The sequence below is a fragment of the Buteo buteo genome, chromosome 5, assembly GCF_964188355.1.
Source record: "Buteo buteo chromosome 5, bButBut1.hap1.1, whole genome shotgun sequence".
NCBI classification, from domain to species: domain Eukaryota; kingdom Metazoa; phylum Chordata; class Aves; order Accipitriformes; family Accipitridae; genus Buteo; species Buteo buteo.
In genome coordinates this window covers 5767406-5791149 of record NC_134175.1, presented here as the reverse complement: position 1 = coordinate 5791149, position 23744 = coordinate 5767406, and the positions used below count along the sequence as shown (strand labels likewise).

Below are 23744 nucleotides of genomic sequence, written 5' to 3'. Positions count from 1 at the left end.
TACTTCTCTCTACATCTGTATGCTTTTTACATTGTTTATGTCTATATAGCAGGTGCAGAAAGCACTGGCCTGCTTTAAGGGCTGTGAATGTTTCTGAACACACACAATAGATATTTATTTTTTTTAATATGTATGTTTGTATGTGTATAAATATATACGTGTGTGTATAGGTGGGGAGGAAGAGAGAGAGAGAGAGATGAAAAATACATACATATTTAAGTAAAGGTGGATGGGTATATAGATGATAGATGAGTAAAACTGAGCCTCTCTGTAGATCTGTACCTCTATGTATATAAGGGTATGGCCAAGGGATGATGGTGTACAGACAGAACCTGATTATTGATACAGCTGTGCTGTAACTTTAACAAGCCATTATTTATCAGCTATAGAACACAGCTGTTTGTTTAGGATTGTCTGTTAATGAGATACACAAACTCCTGGCATGCATGGCACTATCCACGAGGAGCAAAAAGTGTCAAGTGCTGTATGCCAGAACCCATATAAATTGCTTGTTGTTTAGTAGCTGCCTCTATTACACAACAAATTTGGAGTGGCAATAAACACTTCCTGGCTCATTTCTATCTGACCAGAGAGCATACGCTGTCCAGAGCTAGAGCTTTTAAGAGACTGCTTTTCTGAGAGAACAGTTAAAGGAAAAAAGAGAAGAACTTTTCATTTCTAATCTAATTATGAGTGTGTATTTTTGATTGTAACTTCTATAATACAGTTACATGTCTTGGTTTTGTTCCCTTTGTAAAGGAAAAGGCACTAGCTAAGACTGGAGAGCATTAGGCACTACGAGATGTAATGGTAGTGTTCCTTTCTTTATAACAAAACGAGAAGGGATGGGACTAGTCTGCAGCTCAGGCTCACTTAAATCTATGTACACTGTAATCCTCTCTTGCAGTTGCTCAGCAGGCAAAAGATCATGTTTTTCATTCAGGACTGTTCCTGAAGAACCCATGACCACTGATAATCTTCAATCCACCAGAAATCCACATAGCAGCAGCCTTGTCCCATCTCCGGATCATCTTCTGTACAGTCCCTTTCCCTCTTGGTACCTTTCACGTACTACATACAATGGTTTTGTGTCTGTAGGTTGCAAATACAACCAGGTGAACAGCCACTTCCACTGCATTCGAGAGGGCTGCCAGTTCTCCTTCCTGCTCAAGCACCAAATGACATCCCATGCCAGAAAGCACATGAGAAGGATGCTGGGAAAGAACTTTGATCGTGTTCCTACTCAGGTGACTCACTGGTTAAGTTGTAGATCTGCATGTAGTGTTGGTCCTTTTGGTTGCTTGCTGCAGAACTGCTTTAGCACCAAGACACTTGTACCCAAACTCTTAAGGATATATGTCTGTCTGCATTGGGGGATGCAACTGGGATATAAGAGTTCACCCAAGGTAGCTTTACCTGGTTGGGCTTCTATAATACGAGGAAAGATGATGAAACATAGACATCAAAGCATTACTTAGTGTAAACAGCTTTTCCTTGCGAATTATGGAGGAAAAAAATGGAGAAGGGTAACACTTAGTATTTTATACTCATATTTACAACTTGCACTCCTTCCCTGCTATTTCAATATAAACCAATTGGCTTATTAAAATTAAAGTGCTTAGGATGTGGAAGAATTGAACGTGCTGGTTAAAGCAAACATTTCCTGCTGCACATAAAGAATTATTTGCTGCTTCCACTTAGGATGGGAGAAATACCAGTCTCAAAATTTCTCTTCCCTTATCGACTGGGAGTTAGTTTGGGGCACTCCTTGTCCTCTCTCAGGAAGTAGCAGAGCGATGCAGTGCCTTCTTTTCTAACATGTAACTGAGAGCAACTGGCAGATTAGGTTTGTCTGTTTCATGAATAAGTCGAAGAGTTTCAACTGCAGCACTGAGCTGCTGCTCAGAATGGCAGCAGTCCTGCAACCTCCTGCTTGTTCCAATGCTTAGTTGCTTTAACTTCTGTTGACTTGGGAGATGAAACAAGCTAGCTTTACTTAAATGCCTGTGACTGATCTGACCCTAAGGACATCTTCTAGTATATGAAACACAAAAGGGGGCATCTGTAGAAGCAAGGTGGGAACCCCCTTTCATTCCACAAGAGTGAGTTCACAGATGCCAAGGAACTGGTGTTACTGTTGTGATAGCTTTTGTTCTTAAGCTTAGGTACAAGCTAAAAGCTTAGGTACAAGAATCAAACTTAGGACAGATTTAACAAATAGATTTGTCTTCACTGCTCTTCTAGTACATGCTGAGTCTAGCCTGACGAATTCTAGTACATGCTGGGCAAAAAGTGCTGGTTTTGACCTCCATCTCCTTTCACTGGCAATTCTGTGTCAGTTCAGCAGTGGAGAAGTAGTAATCATGGCCTGAGCAATCCTGGGAGCATACAGTGGTAGTCTTACTCTGTTGCTGTGCTTAGCCCATGGAGCAGTCCAGCAAACAAAACAAGGATGAAACCACAAATCAGGGCATGTGGCAAAGCTAATCAGATTGCTGTACTGCCACTGCCTTTCTGCATTTAAATGTACTACCTTCAGTTTTTCCTATGCCTTAGTGGTATGTTTGGATATACATTGCTTCTTGGTACCTACCCACGTAACTATCCAGAGAAGACCATGCCATGTCAGGCCACAACAGCTTCATGTGAACACAGCATACGCATACGTCACTGGTTTCAGTCTGTGTTCCCCTGTTGCAATGTCTCAGCATGCAGGCACTAGGACAGTCATGTTAGTAGTCATATTTCCAGTCTCTGAATGCAGCAGGACCTACACAGTAAGATAGTAATGCCAAGATTAACACCTCCTGTTTTTGAATGCATCAGGATCCACACACCAGGATACTGGTGCCAAGATTAACACTCCCAGCCTCTGAGCGCATCACAATTCACATACCAGGATACATGTGCCAAGTTTAATGCCCTGAGCTCCCAGTGAAGGAAGATTCACACTCCTAGCCACAGTGCCATGGGTTCCACTCACGAGCATGTTCCAGCTATCCCTCATGAACTGTGACAGAGAGAAATAAACGTGCAGACAGATGGTTTTGGTCTTGGCATCTTGCTTTTGGTGTGAAAGTCCCCGTCCTGTTTTTTTGCTGCAGGTTATTGGCCACACTCCAAGAAATGAAAATCTGCCCCAGGTTGGCAGCATGGCACCCAGCCCAGCCTCATCAGGAACCCCAGCTTCCTTTCAGGGACCCCCAAGCATGATGGACACTGAAACAGATGAGTACATGGATTACACTGGCTGTAGCCCTGGGGGTATCTCCTCTGAATCTTCCAATATGGACCGCAGCTGCTCCAGCACTCCAGTGGGCAATGAAAGTACATCAGCAGGTAAGAGAGAAGCAGGGGGTTGTGGGGTGAATGGATCATCAGTTGCCTGCTCTCTTGGGAGATAAACTCATGAAGAGAGGCCAAAGGACAATTGCACCTTAAAATATAAACTGTACCAGCTTCACAGTAGCACCTCGTACTAACCTAGCTCCCTCCATCATTTGAGAGGAGATCCATCAAAATGTGCACCTCAAGCATCCATGAACTAACAGTGTATCTTTTTTTGTCCCCTGGAGAGGTTTTTATTGTGTCTTGAAGTTGGATCTATTTTAGTAACTGATTTAAAAAAAAAAAAAGGGAAAAAAAGAAAGTTGTGAGCCTCTTCAGTACGTGGCATTTCCCCAATATCTTTTTGTATTTCCTTGTGCAGCATCTGAAGTCAGGCACTTTCCTATACTGTTGAGGTACAGAAAGACTGTACAATAGCAAATACTATATACACAGGGGGAAAAAACCTACCACATCTTCAGAAAGCAACATATAAAAGCAGCTCACTGAGCTCCCTTCCTCATGCAAAAACTCTTGTTCCACTTTGTGCAGTGTTGCACAGAGGAAACCTCCATCATCCCCTCTTTTTGGAAGTAAGTTTCTGCCATTGTTTCCTGTTTGCCAGGATAATGTGTAGCCATCTCACACTGCCCTGTATTACAGGGTTATCTTTTCAGTAGTCAGATATCTTTTATGAATTCTGTTATCATTAGTGGTGATCCAAGGATCTCTTAGCTGTCCTTCCCAGGGTTAAGTGTTACATTCTAGATAGGGTGCCTCATTGAATTTACTTTAATTTCATACCCATTTTCCCACTTTTCTTATGTGAAGGTTATCATATAGCACATCTAACCATATGTTGTATGAATGCTGCTGGGTCAAGACAGTGTTTGCCCCATGACATTAAAGCTCCTCCAAAGAGTTCTGGTGGGACAGTGGTTCCTGGCACTCTCTCTCTCCTTTGTCATTATGCTGTCTGGCCCAAGTCACACTTCCTAGGAAGTGGTCCCCCACTGCTATCCAGGTAGCGAGCAACTCCACCTTCCCAAAGTGTAAGACCACCCTTACAGCTAGTAGTTGGTACAAGCTGGCACCATACAGATGAACAAGGACCAAACAGGAATTCTGTGTGAAAGCCTGTGGCTCTTCCCCCATGCCCCTAAAGCCACCTTACCTTCTGCAGAGACAACCATTCCTCTTCCTGATGCTGTCAGTTCCTCACCTTCTGTTTCTTCTCTGTTACAGTTCTGTTTCATACATTTGTGAATGTATTTTCCATTTTCATCATATTGCTTCTGCTCTTGGGTTCTCATTTCAGTTCTTTTTTTTTTTTTTTTTAATTTTTTTTTTGTTTGTTTTGCTTTGGTTTTGTTGTTTTGTTTTGTTTTTTTTCCTTTTTTTCTGCTTTTTTTCTCTCCACATTCTCCAGGCTGCCTGGTTCCTTCTACTGCTACTGCTGCTGCCGATGATGCTACCCACAATGCACCACAACCTCAACCACCATCTCTGCCTCCATCTTTCTCACAAGCCCTGCTTAGGTCTCCCCTTCCCACCCTCCCCTATCTTTTCTCTCCATCTTGTCTCTCATACTCTCTGCTCAGTGCTACTCTTGGATCCAGCAGAGGCATTGTCATGCCTGCCGCCAGCACCACTGGGTTTTCGCCCATCATTGCCACTCCAACTCCAGTAAAAAGTGACGTTCCCTTAGTTCAGGATGCAGCAGGTAACACTTCTTTGCTTTTTTCTCTTAGTGTCCTGTGCCCATCTCCTTCCCCACTCACCCTGCCCACATTTTTTTGTCTGCACCTTTGGGTCAGTAAAAAAGCATACGCCACACTGTGTCTTATTTAACTTTTAGCCAAGGGCCTACTCCTTTTGTCTGGTGACACAGTAAGCACAGCTAAGAAGGGTAACCAAAACCACAGCAAATCATTGAGACACGTTTGGATACCTGAGAGCAATTTCCACCACTTCCAAACTATAAGAAAAATCTTAACAAAATCCATAGTTAAAATGCACTTTCAGCCTCTTGATAACAGCAAGGTGGCCACAAAGCAAACTTTTGCTCATGTAGCATTAATGGGACTTGGAAGTCTTGTTTAGATCTTCCAGGCCACCCAACGCAGTGCCTACCATAGTCTGCTGTACACATCTCAGCAGGTGAATGTCTGACAGTGTACCCAGTTCCCATATTTTTGTTGATCTTGTAAGCTTCACTCCTTCCTATTCATGTATGAAGCCATAAAATTCAGAGTTGCTTTCCCCAGCATAAGTAACAGTGAAGTGCAGTCAGTGTCACTATGATGACATCATCAGACAGCTCAGGCTGTTTCTCACACTCACTGTTATTTATATCTGCTCTTAACAGCTGCAGAAAATACATCTAGATTTTTAGTTCTAAGCTGCCGTGTTTCCCATGTGTGACTAAGATCAGAGATGTCTCAGGCTGGGGATTCTCATTCCAGCTGGGAATGGTTTTTAGGGTGTGTCTCAGTTTTGGCTTCTTTTCCCAGCTCTTTTCTAGTTAATTAAGGGCATATTTGTGCTTAAAGTTCACAATGAAGAGGATTCTGGCAGCCTACAAATGTCCCAGTTATTCTTCCTGCCAGTTTTAGTAAAGCACAAATCCAAGGTAAATGGTTGGGAGTATGGCTGGAGAACCAACTCCACTTGGAAGTTCACAGGTTTTTCTCATGGGACTTGGCAGAAGGATCCTTGCCCTGTCCAGAGGAGTGCATTCCAATGAACAAAATTCACAAGAAACTGTATTTTTGCCCCCTTTTTTTTTAAACTGAGTTGCATGCAACCAGAAACATCTTAACCTTGTGCTGTGCTTTCCTCTAATCATATATTTTTAAGTTCAGTTTCTTTTTATCTTTGTGTAGTTTCCTGCCTGTTTACATTATTAGTAGTTGAAAAGAAGACAAGCTTATGGCATGCACTTACCATTGAGATTTGCTTGGGATTACATCTGTTGAGGCTTTTAATCTTCAGTTGGGTGCTAGGGACTGGATGTTGTTTAGTGGCTAAAGGAGGAGAGTGTACCAGGTATCACCTCTCTTTTTCATGCCCTTGCTCTGAAACTTTGCCTGCATGAGAAAACAGAATTGGTTTAACTAAGGTTTTAAGCACATCTGTTTGAACTGTTGTAAAAGCTGGACAGATACATTGAGTTTAAAAGAGGTAAAATTTAAATTCTACGTATTTCCCACATTTCCCATCCAGAGTCTTTCCCTTAAGATGGCTTATCCCATGTTCCTGTCTGAAGGCAGATGAGATGAGCATTCATACTAATGATAAAAGACTTGATAGTTTGGCTGTAATTTTTTTTTTAAAAGAAGGAGTTGATCTGGATAGCAGCGATTTGTCCAGGCAACGATGCACGCACTTACACTAGTTGCCTGGAAGCAGAGAACTAGATTTTACAATACCAGATGTTTGGGGGGGGGAGCAGAGAGTTAATTGGTCACAGGTTTTATAGCTAAGAGCTTGCTAATTTAAAATCTACAGTGACAGAAAGTTATTCTTTCACTGGTAGCTGGTTAAATTAGCCTTAACATGCAGTTTCCACCAGCTACACGTCACTAAGATGGTCTCACCATGGATGCCCCAAGCTGGTGTCCTTATTTGCAGTCTGAGCAAAAGTACCAAGTAACGAATGGATGTGGAAACATCTTTTGTTCTTTGCTTATCCTGCAATCTGTATAGCCTGACCATGCGAACGATGCAGGAGATGAGGTTGCTGCTACCATTCCCATTGACTTGCACCTTTCAATACAGTGCCAGTTAAACTTTTGGAGCCTTCCTTCAATGATCGCCACCTTCTCTTAAAGGGTTGTCACTGGAAGGGCCAGATATGGCAAAAACAGCATTCATCACTTTTAATACCTGCTTATCAGCCAGAAAAAAAAATAATTCTACAACAGTCAAATAGATGACTGTTTCTTCAGTCTCCTAGACAAGGATGCAAGCTGCTCTGGATTCTCAGGCCCCAGGCACTGCATGTCACAAATCATGCCTCTTTTTAAGAGGATGGCAGTTTCAGCACGAAGAGAGGGAAAAAAAAAAAGTAGTATGTTTCAGTTGCAAGCTATAATTTCGAATTACACTCACAGTTCTGCACCTGGTGAGAAATTCTTGCCTCCAACCTTGTCTGTGTTGCATGTTGATACTGGAGATTGTGGTTTGATTCTGGAAATAGCAAGCAGAGAAGAAAAAAAAGTTAATAGATACAATGAGGTCGAGTCCTTGATGTCAGCTTGATCCTAGGGGATGTGAGCACTAGCCCGTTATGCTGGCCCTGTGAAGGAAAGTGGAAGATAGATGAGGGCTTTTTATTTACTAGGGGCATCATGTGATTTTTGAGACCCAAGGGAAAGCTGTAGAACTGGTATTTTCTCTCAGAGTCCACTGGCTAGTGATGATGAGAATTAGCCCCATTGAACATCTGTCCATCTGTCTTTCTAAGTGCACTCATCGTAATATGTAGACTCATTACAGTGAGGGATGTTGCAGTCTCCTGGCCAAAGTCCATCCTGTTTCTATAAATTCCCCCCCTTTGCAGTTTTAATCACGCTTGGGATCTTCCTTCACTTCCTGCCTGTCTTTGGCAATTGTACCGTATTACAAGAGCCTGGACAGGGGTAAACAGTACACACATACCAGTTTTTAGCACGCTTAAACTCTTATACCACTTCAACCCCAGGGAACTACAGTAACACACCTCAAGCCAGCTCCTCTGGTATTAAAGTCTGATTTGAGGACAACAGGACTAGAGATTAACTAAGCAGCAGGAGAAATGGTGAGAGTAGCAAAACAGAGAAGCAACAGTTAGCATTTGGACAATATCAAGTATACCAGAGCAGCAATTAGAGGCAAGGTAGGATATGCTGAAAATTGAGGAAGTGATGTCTAGCAGGTATCAGCCAGCCCACGATCCCAGAGTTCAGGCTTACTTAGAACTTGAGGGATGAGCTGCTGGGTGGGAACAGTTGCAGCATTGTGTCTTGGCAAATACAGAGCTTGCCAGGATTGTTAGGAGATGAAGAGAGACCTGGCTGTCAGCGATACCACTCTTTGCTTTTTCTCCTCAGGGAATACCATCACTATGCCAACTGCCTCAGGGGCCAAAAAGCGTTTCTGGATTATTGAGGACATGTCCCCGTTTGGCAAGCGCCGCAAGACTGCATCCTCACGCAAGATGCTGGATGAAGGGATGATGCTGGAGGGATTTCGGCGCTATGACCTCTACGAGGACTGCAAGGACTCCAGCTGCCAATTCTCTCTCAAGGTTACCCACTACCACTGCACGCGGGAGAATTGTGGCTACAAGTTCTGTGGCCGTACCCACATGTATAAGCACGCCCAGCATCATGATCGTGTTGACAACCTGGTATTGGATGATTTCAAACGCTTCAAGTCTTCACTGAGTTGCAACTTCCCAGACTGTCAGTTCTCTGGCAATAGCACACACTTCCACTGTCTGCGTTGTGGCTTCCGCTGCACTGACAGCACTAAGGTGACAGCCCACCGTAAGCACCACGGCAAGCAGGACGTCATCAGTGCTGCTGGCTTCTGCCAGTTCAGCTCAAGCGTGGACTGCGAGGTGCCTGACTGCAAGTACAAACTCAAGTGCTCCCACTTCCATTGCACCTACCCTGGCTGTAAACACACAGTGGTGGGCATGTCACAGATGGACTCGCACAAGCGCAAACATGAGAAGCAGGAGCGAGGGGAACTTCCTGCCATCTCTCCTGGCCCTGAGGGCCTTGCCCACTCCACTCTCGAGTATGACATCCAGAACTCTTCCATCAACCTGGACAGTTCCCTCAACCTCAGCACTGACAACAACAGCTCCCTCTTCTTCCTGCAGAATGCGGCTGGTGTAGGCCTCAATGATTCCCTGGACCTCAGCAAGAAGCAGTCAGAAGTCACTGAAGGTCCGTCACCGAGCAGAGCTGGGACCGCACCTCAGGAGAGGGGGGCGGTAGCATCTGGCTCTGGTGATGTGGAGGACGAGGATGACTCTTCCCAAGAGGATGAAGAGGATGATGAGGAAGAGATGAATGAAGAAGAGGAGGATGACGAAGAGGAGGATGATGATGATGACGATGAGGAGGATGATGAAGAGGAAGACTTGAACACGGATTCTGAAGAATCGCTGCCTGACCCTGAGGGCCTGGCCACTAAAGAAGATGGAGAACCAGAGGAGGCTGCTTCTTCCACAGACCATGGCGATGCTTCCAGGCCACAAGGCGAGCCAGCCCTTAGTCCAGCCCCAACTCCTGCTCCAGCTGCTGCCCCAGCCTCTACCATTGCTCCAGCAGCTTCTCCTTAATCTTAGAGGCAACAGCGGCAGTAGTTTGGTTTTGCTCTTAACACAGAATTACTAAGAGGACCCCATGTGAGGCAAGAACAAAGATTGGGATGGCAAGTGAAAAACAAACTCCGTGCCACACACATGAGAGAGAGAGAGAGAGAGAGAGGAAGGAAACCCATGCTCCTCCACAGGCCCCATAAGAGAGACAGGTTCGCAGCAGGACTGGTGCTGCATCACTTCATTCTGCAGATCACAGACCATGGGGGCAGGATGCAGCAAAAACCACCCTTTTATATGGACATGAACCTTGAGGGTACCAGCTGCTTTCTCTTGCTCCCTGCATGGTGCGTGGGGCCTGTGCCCATCTGGGGACCCTTTGTTATGGGTGGGGCTCTATCCCCCCCATTTTTCTTTCTGGGTTTTATTTTTCCATGTTTTCAGTTGTACGATATTAATAATAATCTCCACTTCTTGGAGGGGGGGTGGGTGGGAACAACAGGTAATGAATTTTAGAAATATATATTTGTGTGTGTGTTTCTCTATATAAATGTACACACACACACACATATATAAAATTCGAGGAATTGGTGTCACAAAGACAACTAGCTCAGCTTTTGCCAGTGGGAAGGAGGGGGTGAGGGATGCGTGCTCTCTCTCTCTCCACCCCTCCCCCCTTCTTTCTCCAGCATTACATGAATGGCATCAGACAGCAAGGGTGGGAGTGGGTATTTATTGTCACATAAATGAGGACGCATTAATGAATGAGCAGGGGTGGGAATGGGACACTCCTCTGTTCTTCCAGATCCTTTTTACTATTAATGGTAATAATTTTGAATGCTATTTATATTGTGAAACTTTCTCAGTCTACACTTTCTCTGTAGGACACCTCTCCTCATCCCTGCTGTTCTGCCTGTAGGGTTTTAGCTGAAGTAACTCGGGAAGAACACAGCAGGCAGTTAAAGGGTCTGTCACACTGGAGGACTGGGGTTAATCACCCATCCAGTTCCATCTCATCCCAACCCCCAGGTGCTTCCTCTCTGTTGAGGGTGAGGCGTTTTTGTGGTGCTTCAGTATCCCCATCTCAGGAGGTTGTGAGCTGACACTCTGTCCCGCGGTGCAGCACAGGGAGCACCGTGCTCACAGAAGAGCGTCCTAGCCGTTAAAGCAGCCTTGAAAATACTACTTGCTCTCTGACCCAAGCAGTTGTACAATGACAGGTATGTCCCCAAGCCCTCGTCCCCAGCCTTTCACTGGGGATGGGCAAGTCTGTCTTTCTGCATGGACTGATGTAGAGCTCTGGTGACATCTGGGAGAGGGTGAAGGCACCACTGAAGAGGGAGGAGAAGGCAGGCAAACATGCAGGATCCCACTGTGGGATGTCCTGCTCAGACTGGGGGTCTCTTTTGCTCAGCACTGGGGTGGGGAGGGGGGAACAACACTGTTCTGCAGTACCTGTGTAGCTATTGGCCCAGTCATGGGTTTTGCAGCTACAAAACATGAAACTGCGGCAACCTATGCAGCACAGAGAACTCAAAGGTGGGGGGAGATGCTAGCTGAGGCCAGGATATAGTCCAGCTAAGAATTAATGCATTTCTGGGTCCATGCTGATAAATTTTGACAAGTAGGGCTAATAGCTTGGGCACTGCATAAGCAAATCAACTATACCGTGTTGAGACCTGCCACCTCCAGAAGCTTGGCCTTTCCCCTGGTTACAAGCTCTTCCCTGCTCTCTTTTCCTATCCCAGTCTGGGAACACACACTACAGGATACTGTCCTGGACTCTGACAGGTGAGACAGTAGCTGTTTGACCCCAGAGCCTCACCTGAGTCTGAGAGGGAGGGCTTGTCTACATACACCTGGGCTCCAGAAGGACTAGCCATATAAATTAATTCTGATAGTAGTTATTTCAGTGCCAGTTTGTAAGTATACCAGCCTAGCAAAAGGTTCCTTGTGTCTAAAGTTTGTCCCTTTCTAAAAAAAAAAAATATTTTTTTTTCCCCTAACAACATGCAGGCACCGCCCCCCCCCCAACTCCATGAGCACTTCAGCTCCAAGGGATCCCCATAATTTGTTTTCACCCTGAACAGATAAAGGCCTCAAGAAGTTTAGGTTCCTCTTTTTTTCTTTAATTATTTCCCTAAGGAACTGGTGCAGATCAGGTCTGATTTATAAACAAGCAGCTCAGCTGTGTAAATGTGGGGACAGAATGTTCAGATAATGTTTCAAAAGGAAAGGCAAAAAAAAAAAAAAAAAAAGTTGTACAGTATTTTTCCTGTAAAGGTTATTACTATATATAGAACAAAAGAGAAGCCACCAATGCCAGGGGGATGAAGGGGGTCACCTGCCTTCTGGATAGCCCTTAGATACCATTAATTGTGTGCAATTTTTTTTTTCTCTTTTTTTTTTTTTTTCTCCTTCAATGTAGTGTTTGTTTGTAGGGGGTGGCAGGGGAGGGGGGGGGCCTTAATGCTACGGTTTGAGGCTGACTTCACACTCCTAGCACTGACCGGAGCTGCACGATTCCGAATTCTAACTTGAATTTTGTAGAGATGAAACAAATGAAAACAAAACAAATGAAATATTATTATTACTAGTTTGTAGTTTATTTAATTCTTTGGAGTTCTTTTCCTCTATCAGCTATTTGTGTGGCTTTTATTTTTATAGGGTTTTTGTTTGTTTGTTTTTGTTTTGTATATCCCCTGCCGTTGACTGTGTGTTTTCTAGCACAACCCAATTCTTGAATATAATGAAGCTCACGTTCCTGGGGCAGAGTGAGGGAATGAGGCCCTGGAATTTCTAGAAATGGGATGGGGCAAAAAGATTTTACTTTAATGGCATTTGCTGCAGGTTCTGTACTTGTACATTTTTCCCATATTCAGCTACTTAGATAGTATGGTGATGGGCTCCAAGAGGAATCCTTGGATGTAACACAAGCCACATCTTGCAAAACAGATGTGTTTATTTTGTACCACTGAAATCAACGTGATGTATATCAGTGACTTTTGTGGGAGCAGGATCAAGCCTACTGCCTTCAATACAACATCCTGCAAGGTTTACACGAAACCTGCCGTGAGCATTGTTAACACTGAAGGCGAGGGGGGGGGGAGTCTGGTTTCAGTGGCAAGGCACAGGGCTCACTTGGGCCACTTGTTTCCATTCAGGATAGACAGGCCATTTCCCTGCTGTTAGGAGCTGGGAACCTGCACCATGACATAGTGTTTTTACCTCTCCCCTTTCATATCTCACCAGACTCCACTGACTGAATCACTGCACAACAGTGGGAGAAAGCAGAAGTGTGTGGAGAAAAGGGGTAAAAGATCTACCAGTAGCTCTGCTAACGCCGGCCCACTTGGGTTGGCGTTGGACGTAATTCATCATCCCAGGAGGCAGCTTTAGGCAGGTGCGGCCAGTGCAACTGCACGAGGATCTGCGCTGGAACGGGGCCCTGTTTCGCATGTCCTTCTGTGTGGCTAAGCATGCCAGAAGGGCCTGTGTTTATCTATGCACACCATTTTCTCCCCCAAGGCACCCTACTTCTCCCTAACATCTCAGCCTTTCTCCCAAACTTTTATCACCTCTTTTCCGGGAGCGGGCGCAGGGAATGAGACTTTTTTCCCAACAGGCTACTGCTAAATGCGACACCCGAGCAGGGCCTGACCCCCCCCAGAAGGCCAGATAGATACCCTCACAGGACAGTGGCCACTCTGCCCTTCCAGACAGGGCCACCCAGCAGGCTGGCCCTACCCCCAGAGTGCGTCTTACTCAACCTTCTCCAAGTCTTGTTTCTGTAAATCTCTTACTATGTCTCTATTCACAACAACAACAACAAAAAGTCAAGAAAGTTAAACCCACCTTTTTATTCTGCCATGTTAAGGCTTTACTTCAGCAAAACTCTTAAGCAGATGCTTTCTGAATGGGCACAGGTTTAAGCCCATGCTTAAGTACTTTTTCTGAACAAAGGCCTCAACGGCACAAAGATCCCTATTACAGCGAGGTGTTTTTTTCACTTCAAGCTATCATATCAATAGGACTGTTAATACAATACTATTGAAATATGTGCTTAAAAGAATGACCAGAGAAAGAGAGGGAGATTCAACTAACGGTATGAGGAGGGGGAAAGAGGAGAGAGGAAATGGAACTGTTCTGTCCAAAACAAGATAAAAACCAAACAAAATAAACCTTGAGATGGACCCTCCTGATTCTGCTACCATTCACTGCTGAAGAGCAAAAAAAAAAGAAATAAAAACTATTGACTAGATTGTTCGTTCTAGCCACAAACTCAACTGGATTAAAGTCTGCGTGGAAGGAATTTTGTAAAGAAAAAAAAAAAAAATTAAAAAAAATTTTCCAATGTAGCAAAAAAAAAAAAAAAAAACACAAACCAACTTTAAAAAAAACAAAAATAAAAAAAAAAGACAAAGAGGGAGGATTCTAGCCTTTTGTAATATCCATATTGCACACTAGGACTATAAGCCATTGCTAGCTCATTTTGAATTTTAAATGTGTAATTTTTTTTGTTTTGTTGTTGTTTTTTTTTCTTTCCGTGGGGGAGGGGGGGGAATAAATGCTTGAACCACCAATGCTCTTTTTAATGTTTTATAAATATGTATGTGTATATATATAAATATAAAAATAATATGTATGCACATATATATGTGTGTGTGTATATATCTATATGTATATACATATATATAGATATATAGATATATATATAGGTTTTGAGACAAAAATGCAGAAAGTGAAAAAAAAAACACCCTAAACAGGATGGTGTGCTCTGATTTACTTGAATCTGGTCTCTTCAGCACCTGCGTTATTAAGAACTGAATATTTTTCCACTTGAATTTAGTGCTATTAGAAATTTAATATATGTGTTTTATTTATTTGATTTTTTTTTGCATGACTGATGCAAGGTTTGACATTTTCACTCAATAAAAACTGGAAAAAAAACCCCAAAGTTTTAAGTGATCAAGTTGTCTTCTTGATTGAGGAGGTGTTTTATTTTTTTAAGAGCTAACAAGTCTTGGAGCAGTTCAGGTCTTTTAAAGCACTGCAGTCCTAGTACTGGCCCTGCACCTGCTTTAACAGCCATTGTTTTAGCACTAGTATTAAGGTGGTAAGTAAGTGCCATAGGAACCAAAGTTCTCTTTATATGGACTCTGGCCTCAAGCTTTTTAAGCAGCCCTGTAGTTTTATTTATTTGAAGCGCTCACCGGTGCCCCTGATAGAAGTCATGCTCGCATCTCCACAATTTGCTAAACTGGGACCTGGAATTAGAGATGTGACTGCTCACATTTTGACTTTTCCCTTCCTACCTTGGCCTGCAAACTCAGGGTGGTGGATTAGGATCCATGGTGGAACCATGCTTGCTGTAACCCACTTGAAACCTTACAATGACATTCAAAGTCCACTAAATCAATAGATGTTTGACTGTCACCCTAACAAAAGAGACAAGGAGCACAAATGAAGCATCCTGTCTGCATAGAAGGGGTGGCGGCTAATAAATCTACTAATCTCCACTAAAATGCAATGTTGAAGCCATATACTTTGACAGAACATAAAGCTGCGTGCCACGCATCAAAGATCTGAAAGAAAGCATTCCTTACCTGGCCACTCCATAGCTTTTTCCTGCTGCAGAAAGTTGTATGCGCCATGCGCTTGCCAGGTACGGCGACTGCCATCTGGGATGAGAAAGTCTTTCAGGGAAGAGGGTGTCCTGACAGCCACAGTGTGACGCAACACTGCCTTGGTACAACTGATCCAGCAGTCATGAGTGCTGACTGTAAAGGAACAATAGATTAGATAAAACCACTGCATGCTCAATACAGCTTGTCCCCACCATTCTCCTATCCAAGACTCATCCCAGGCCTGGGCACTTCCACACCGGAGGTGGGTCTAGAACAGGCTTTCATCACCAGCATCCTTGCTCTGAACGAGGCAGATGGGGTCAGGCAGTAGATGCCATTTTACAAGGAAGCAAGCAAGTGACTTTGGAAAAAAAAAAAAGCCTTCACAGCACTTCCTGTGCTCTAAAGCAATTGCTCTCATAGTACCTGCCAGGTACCAACTTGCCCCTCAGTGGAAGACCTTTACAGGCACACATCCTAGCAGTCCTTGTGGGAATTGGTACATGGAGCAGGACATAACTCTGCACAAGAGCTGCCTCTGTGTTGACCCCCACGCCCTCCACCCTGCCCAAAGCTGTTCTTTCACCAGTGAGGCATGGAGACTGCACACAGACCAGCACACACCCAGCTGCCTTCCTGATAAGGCCAGGCTTGAGTGCCCTGGAAATGCAACTGGTTCTGGCAGGTATCAAGGTGTCTGCGTATCCACCCTTTCAGCCTCGGTCACAGCCTCTGCAGTGTCAGATGAACTGCTCCTAGACACTGGCCTGGCATGAAGCACTGCTCTGATGCCCATCCTGCCAAAGTGCTGTTGGGGATGGGAGGAAAGAGCAATGTCAAAGTTCTTGTTTTACCCAAAGAAAGCAGAAAATCCCTCCTGTGTGGCTCTTCCCCTACCATCTCAAAGCAGCTGGGTCTTTGCACCTCTCTGCCACCCGTCAGAGAGCCCAGGAGCAGCAAAGCAGCGCTTGCCAAGCCTGATGCATTGGCAGCAGCTGCCTCCTTATTAACAGAGAGGATTAGACTCCTCTCCCTTTCAAAGCCCCCTCGTTGCTCTGCTGCAGCTCCCAGCCATCCTGTTTTCAGATGTCATTATCTGAACACACTCCTAATCCGACCTTGGAGCACAGAGGTTTGTTCTCACTGGAGCTCTGCCCACAGCACATGGTATATTTACATGACTTTGTTTCCGGGGCGGAGGGGACAGGGGACGTGAATGACACGACTCACTGCTTGAAAGCTCTTGCTTGAAAGCTTCTTGGAACTTGCCTCCTTTCTGTGGAACTCTGACTGCACTTCATGACTAAGTCATGGGAGAAGCTGCAAGTTGAACAAATCAAAGCCTCGCTATTGCATTCATTCCAAACCCTTGTAACTGGTGACACTGCAGCTCTGCATCCAGCCCCTGCAGTTGGTGAGCCATGGAAAGCAGCAGACACCTAGCAAGGCTGCTTGTTCTAACGTCAGGACAAAAACTGGACCGTTGCTGCTGCTATTATACTTTGATTACATCAAGTGTACCCCTGTAACAGCATTTTTTTTGTGAGTGCAGGACCCTAGAGTTACACACATAACCACGAAAACTACACTGCCTGTTCTACGTAAGACACTGGATATCCACTTTTCAGCACACTACCAAGGCTTCTGCAGCACCCACCAACATAGGCACCCACAGTGGGAGTATCCCTTGTCATCAGCCCAAACATAGACAGAGGAGCACTGCTCTCCCCTCTCCAAACAATTCAAGACTTTAAACCAATAGAGGCAGCAAAACTTCAATTGCCTCAAACAAAAACAAGCAACATTCAAGGTATTCTAGGACACAAAATGGGAGACCAGATGGTTCTGCTGCTGCTTCCAATCATCCTGGGTTTTAGATGTCATTAACCAAACATGCCTAGTCCAGCCTTAGCACATGGAGACCTGTCCTTGCTGGAGCCGTAAGGGCCAACAAGGACAGAAATAAAGAGAGCAGATTATCAGTGTTGGCCAAAAATGAAGATAATAGCCATCACGGTGGCTCAGAAAGATGATCATCGCTATTCATCCAAGTGCTTCTCACAGACAGTCTAGCAAGGGTATTTTTTAGATATTACTAGGAAAATAATACCTCAGGTTACACCTCTCCTTATGTCCCAGACCTACAAGTAACAGTTTTTGTACTGTGGTAGGCATTCATTTAATTTGCAGGAATCTTTCTTCCAAGCTTTTATCAGCTCCAAACTTAACTCCCCTTTAGTCAAGCAGCCATCTCACAGGGAGCTGTGAAGACCAGAATGCAGAGCAGTCGGTGTAGGGCAGCCAGCGGTCATCCCTGAGCCACACCATCAGGTGTGCAGAGCTGGTGCACGTGCCCAGCGAAATACTCCTCATAGCTTGCTCAGCTGAGTACAGAACGCAGTAAAGCATGTCTGACTCTGGGAGGATATTTACTCTAGTAGCACAATGCCTCCTACACCCAGACAGAAGGAAATTCAGAATTCTGATGCTTACTGGTACAGAGGAAAAGCAGCTGTTACGACGCACAACACATACTGGGCATAACTTACAGCTTGCAAGGACCAATGCTCAACACTGGCTTCCTAAGGCATAATGACATTAAAAAAAGAGCTGGAGACTGGCTAGGGAAATAGGTCTGTTAAATAAGCCCATCTTTATACCTCCAGATTAGAGAATCAAATTTGGAACTGAGCAAGATTTTAGCATAGAAGAGCAGTGGCCAAGTCCCTGGGTCTAAGTGTGGCTGAGATGCCCACAGGAGCCCAGTTTCAGGGGAGTCCATAGGGCGGGGAAGGGGAACGACACATGTGCTGCTGCAGCTTTAGAAAAACCTACTGTTGAGAAAATAGGGCATGCCTCTGATCGGGTGGCAGGACTGGAGACTCCTAGCTCTCTTAGAAGACTATCAAGAGTTATTCTAACACATCCTCTTCCCTGTAACAGGACAAGAGGCCAGAAGTAGAAATTTTGACAGAACACAGACACAAAAGGGGAAAAAACATTCACACAATGGAAAAAAAAAAATTCATCGAGCCAGCTTTTTGTACTGTCCATGTTGCTCAGGTATGGGAGTTAAGACAGAAACCAGCCATTACCAGATAACAACTAGTCTCAAATGCTTTGAGACTTCCTGGAAAAAATATTTTCGCTGGGCATCGGGTATAATAACACAAAGGAAGAGAGAAGTATTGTGACACAGAAGTGAACAAAAGAGTGTGGCCCAAATGTTTAAAGCTAAGACCTTCACTTGACCTCCAAAATTTCCTTCACAGTTCTACACAAGCCATTTCCAAGAAGTAAGGTTCTGAACCAACAATCCTTCTGAACCAGCAGACTGCATCAACTGCTTGTGTCACAGCTGAGTTTTGCATTTGCAATTCTGGGCTGTTGCACACAGGCAAAAAATTGTGTTCATAAACCAATGGGTGCCTTTTCTGAAGACCATGGGAAGCCCTTTTAAAGAAGCAGCTCTTGGGAAAAGGGAAGGAGAGGAGCTATAACCAAATATCCTCCCCCCGCCCCCCCTCAATCTGCATGCGATCTGCATAGAAGACAAGCTTTCAAACCGGACAATAAAATCTCACATCATCTTCAAGGGGAACATGAACTTTAAAGACTTCTCTGAAAGTCAATGAGCAGCTTGTACCTATTCCAAACAAAAAAAAGCATGTAGATTGTTGGGAATTTTTTTGGCGTTTCACATACGCGCATGCACGTGCACACACACACGAATAAATAAATAATTCCTGTCTTTCTCTACAAATCAAGGCAGAACTTAGTTTAAAATCACCAAACTTGGAAAAAGTGAGAGCATGCACGAATATATCTGTACACAAGACTTGCACATGCATAGCTACAGCAAAATATACAGGTTTGCCTAATACTTTTGTGGGGAGAAGGAAAGCATGCCAGTTTCGGTGAAAGCATGCACTAGCATGTGAAGGAATTGCATGTGTGATATTTACAATATCTGGTATATTTTATGGGTACCTATAAAAGGTAAGGATAGGCAAGAGGCTTTTGTCTGCTGCAGACACTGTTACATGGAAATCCAACATTCAGAGAGGAAACCCCCACTTTTTGGGTCTCTGCTGTCTTGAACAAACTTCACCAGTACCTGAAAGCTGACAACACCTAACTCTGGAAGCAACAGTCTCTACCAAAGGGGTGAGGGCACAGAGGGGAGAAAGGCATTGTACAGCATTTGTAGGTACAGTAGATGTTAGAAGGGATGACAAGTTCTTCGTGCCAGCCCTGGGCCAAGAAGTGGGCTCACTGGAGTCCCTAACACACATTTTCCCTTACAAGGGCCAAGCGTTTGCTCAGAAGATAGGAACACGGCCCCTCGAAAGGCAGATTCCTTCATCTTACCCAGGGGGAGGCAGGGTGCTCTGGCCCCTAGTCCTGCTCTTGCCCCTGAAGTGCCCCAGACCCATCCTGGCTGAGGAGGGGTGGCCAACAGAGGCAGCTTCCCTCCTTCCTTTTGCTCTTTTTTGGCAGGGAAACTCTTAAACAAACAAATGAAGAAACACTGAGGATTTAAGTAAACAGACAAAGATTTATCTGACAGGCAGACTGAGCCTTTCCCTGCCCCCTTCCCTTCCCACAGGGCAGGGCGCCGCCTTGTGCTCTTGCTGCGAAGCCAGCTACAAACAGCATTTGCCCCAAGCCCTTGCTGTCACCAGCAGCCCCTAGGACCCTCCTGTGATCCCAGGCCACAGCCATGCTCTGCCTAAACGTCAGAGCTCTACAGTCCGAGATATTAAGACGATAAAACAAAGCCATCTGGTCTGTGGCCAAAGCAAGTTAGAGAGCCCCTCACGGGGAAGCAAGCTCGTTCATTCAGCTACCAGGCACTAACTCCGCAAGTCACGCCTCAGCTAGAGCCAGTTGCGCCTACAAGATGGAAGGGTGGTGGTGGCACCATATCTACCTGCCTGTGCCCTGCACCAAGGCTGCTAACACAGCCACCTGTGCAGAGGTGGTTCCCTGCAGCTGACACAGCTGCGGCCCCTCCACGTCCCCTCTGCAGAACTACAGAGGGGACACCCACTGCCAGGGGCATTCACTACGCTTCTCTACACTTCTCTGACACGAATTAGCACACTCTGCCTGTGGTTTTTTAGAGTTGGGGAAAAAAGGTAAGAAACAGATGCAATAGTGTGATGTTCCAGCTTCAGTCGAAACACCAGGCTGCAGCCAGCTCATTCTGGGGAACAGAAGAGGCTGTGAAGCAAGAGGGAGCCTCAATCTCCATCTCACACCCAAAACTTGCTGGCTGCTGCAGTAGAAGCATTGATATTACTGTACAGCAATGCACAGACACAAAACACATACAAGTAAGAAGGCAAATAGGCATGAAGAGATGAAATCTACTGTTGATACTGTAAGAGGGCAGGAAGCAAAGAATAGTTCATCTACACAAGAAAGCTGCAGCAATTTAGCACACAGTCTTTTGTGCATGCACATATCAGTTGAAACTGTTTAAGTAAAGCAAATCTGTTCAAAGAGATGGAATAATGTCCACCCAAGAATTTGCTCTGGTTTAATTAAATCAGTTAAAGAAATTAATTTTAAAGAGGTATTACTCTAGCTCCACACAGATAAAACCTCAGTACTAGCTTATAGAAGCAGAGGGATAAAGTTGGAAGCAGTCTGTTTCTGAAGTGTAAGAAAAAGGAAAGAGCATTAGACATGAGGAGACAGGCACACATGATGGAAGACTGAAAAAACAACAAAAGGGATGCTGTACAAAACAGACATGCCAAGCAGACAAAGTGACTGAGAGACAGACAAACAGGCTGGCAAAGTGACAGACACAAAAAGAGGCAACAAATAAGCCAGTTGTACTTCTAGTTCCTCTGAATCAGCCCTATCCAGCCAATCACCTTCTCACTCAGGAGACACAGTCCTAAAGAAAAGCAAGTATTTTACCTAAACCAGAAAAAAGTACGTCAAATCCCACCCCCCCCCCCCGCTTTGGGCACGTTCTTGCAGACAGCATCATAAAACATGTCTTATTATTTGCGTAAATATAGAAGACAAAAAAAATCCTGAAGGGTTAAATCCTTTAGCAGATGCAGAAAAGAAGGGCTTGGTGGGAAAACAGGGGTGTTCTAAGATGCTCCATATTGTAAGTAACCCCTGAGCAGTCCTTGCAAAGCATTTGGGGAGATTTTTAGTCTGAAAGACACTTTACAAAAATAAATTGTAATTGAGTTTAATAATCTTCCCCTTTTCAGAAAGGGCCTGACAGATGCTGCCTAGTGCTCACTTCTGCCCCATTTCAAATATTTTTACCTTATTTGGATGAAATATATTATTTTTCTAATGAAAGGAGGTTGGTTTTTTTTTTTTTTTCCAAAGAGCTGGTTTTCCCTTCGTCCAGCTGGTGCCTTTATTAGGTTAGTGCTTGCTCCCTTTTGGGGATGGGATTGTTTTTTTCCCTGAGCTGGGAGAGACCATGCCAGCCCCTCAATCTACAAGTGCGCAGTTCAGAGCTTCTGCTGCACAGCAAGTGGAGGAGTTGGGCCCTGCTCTCCATTTTCCCTCTTCCCTGATACCCCAAAATTCACCTTAGGTATATTTCCATTATTTTGTTTCATTTTTTGAGAGCGTACATAGTGGTGAGAGCCAGCCTTTCATCAGCATAATAGGTGGACACAAAGTGCCTACAGAGGCTGACTCCTGAGGAAGCAGCATAGTCTGGGGATAAGATGATAAAAGAGAAAATGAAGAAACCTAGAGGCTCTCTCCTATACCCTTAGGTAAATAATTTGCTATATTTCACCTCCCAGCATCCCTTTATTTATGTTTTCAAGCCTGAAGGCCAAGCCCCTCTCCTGCTTTGCACTTGCATACAACCCAATGGTATGAGAGGTCAAGTCCAGCCTGGAAGACTCTCAGCTCAAGATGAACATCAGTTTTTGGTGTGCAGGGTCACCACCATGTACAATTTGTGCTTAACATAAAGCACCACCACACAGAAGGGACTTTCCAAAGCTTCTTGTTGTCAAAACCTTTGGGAAACACATGCTCAACAACCTGCTAGTCAAGCAAGAAGACCTTAACACAACAGGTTTGCAACAAAAAGCTACTCTGGACCTGCTGTCTAGCCTTTGTTTTCCCCAAGCATGGCACTGCCCCACCAAAGGAAAAGCAAAGGCAGCCTCCATTTCTCTAGCATACACTGCAAATGTAAGCAACGGAGTAGACACAGACTGGGTTTTTCCACAGGCTCCCTCCCTGCCCCAGGCAGCAGCCCAGCATATACCATGCTTCCTTCCACCAGCATACATCAGAATAGACCTTCTGGCAACCCTTCTAACAAACCCCAGACCAGGGTGAGGTAGCTACTGGAAATGCAGCCAGTTCCCCCACTCTATTGAAGACAAAATCAAGAGAGAACATAGTTATTAAAAAGCACTTACTTGCCAGAAGAACCTGAGTTGCAATAAGCAAAGGCCAGATCTAAAATGTCTACCTGCAGGCCAGGGCAAGCAGGCTAACTGACCAACACAGGCTGCTCCAGGATGGTAGGGCAGTTCCCCTCACACAGCTGTGCAGTCCAGGCTATTAGGGGACAGTGGCTACAGCTGTGTGGTGTGCTGCAGCCTTGCAGTGCTCTCACTCCAAAGCACAGCCAGCAACGGGGGCTGGGGCTCTTGCTCCAGGGCACAGCAGTTGATGGGGTTTGGGGTTTTTGTGCAAGCTGCAGGACCTAGCATGAAACCTGGTTCCCAAAGTTGGCTTTCTCTTCAACCTGTCTTTGTCACACCTCTGTATTTACCAGCCAATAATTTTTTACCATCACATGGGGAAACTGAGGCACACTTATAAGTAAAATACTTTGCAAAGCATCATGCAGCAAAGCAGAAAGATCACAAGGGATCCTACATTCCATCCTCCTCCTTCTGATCCCACACAGTTAGGTTACACTCCCAACACACAAAAGGTAAAAAAAAAACCCCAAACCTTCCTGCTTCTGACAAAGATAGGACTTAATTGTCACATCTGGCAGTGAGGAAGGTTGGACAGAGATGATCAGGAGACATCTCTCTTAACCCTTTCCCACATTATCACATTTTTTGAGTTCCCCACATTTCTCTTGCAGCTATTGAAAAGGGAGCTTTTATATCCTCAAATTACTGGAAAGCACCAGCCTGATACTGTTTCCTCTAGGAGAGAGAGCACGGCTCACATGGTTTCACTGAAATGTGCTCAAATGACACCATTCAGAGGAAGCTCCCTTCACCTGCTTTCTATATGCTATCAAGGACCTATAGAAACCATGTTACGAACCCATTGAACTCACCAACCCGGGTGTTGTTATTCTTCTTCCTGTGTCAAAACAAAGGCTGATTACACAGTAAAATAGAGTACTTGAATAAGCCAGATGGTGGGTAACCGCTGCTGCTGTCTGTCTTGTTCTGCAGAAAAAAGGTTCACTACCTGGTCATCTTTCCACTAATATG

The 23744-nt window shown here is 44.8% G+C and overlaps 1 protein-coding gene and 1 long non-coding RNA gene across 9 annotated transcripts in view; one reads left to right on the top strand and one right to left on the bottom strand.

Moving 5' to 3' along the window:
• The window catches only part of CASZ1 (castor zinc finger 1), a 208411-nt gene extending 198287 nt beyond the window's left edge, over positions 1 to 10124 (top strand). For 6 of the 8 annotated variants that reach the window (XM_075027388.1, XM_075027387.1, XM_075027389.1 and 3 more), the window contains 4 exons: positions 1099 to 1247; positions 3105 to 3339; positions 4757 to 5050; positions 8421 to 10124. In XM_075027388.1, the coding sequence (XP_074883489.1) occupies positions 1099 to 1247; positions 3105 to 3339; positions 4757 to 5050; positions 8421 to 9664 (1922 nt within the window). In that variant the 3' untranslated portion in view covers positions 9665 to 10124. The remainder of the gene's footprint in view (positions 1 to 1098; positions 1248 to 3104; positions 3340 to 4756; positions 5051 to 8420) is intronic. The other 2 variants (XM_075027393.1, XM_075027392.1) reach the window with 1 other exon arrangement.
• LOC142030894 (uncharacterized) lies at positions 6271 to 15623 on the bottom strand. The gene is made up of 3 exons (XR_012650344.1): positions 15250 to 15623; positions 7441 to 7518; positions 6271 to 6416 (listed from the first exon to the last, which is right to left on the bottom strand). It is a non-coding gene; the product is annotated as an uncharacterized LOC142030894 (long non-coding RNA).
• Between the last annotated feature and the right edge of the window lie 8121 nt (positions 15624 to 23744).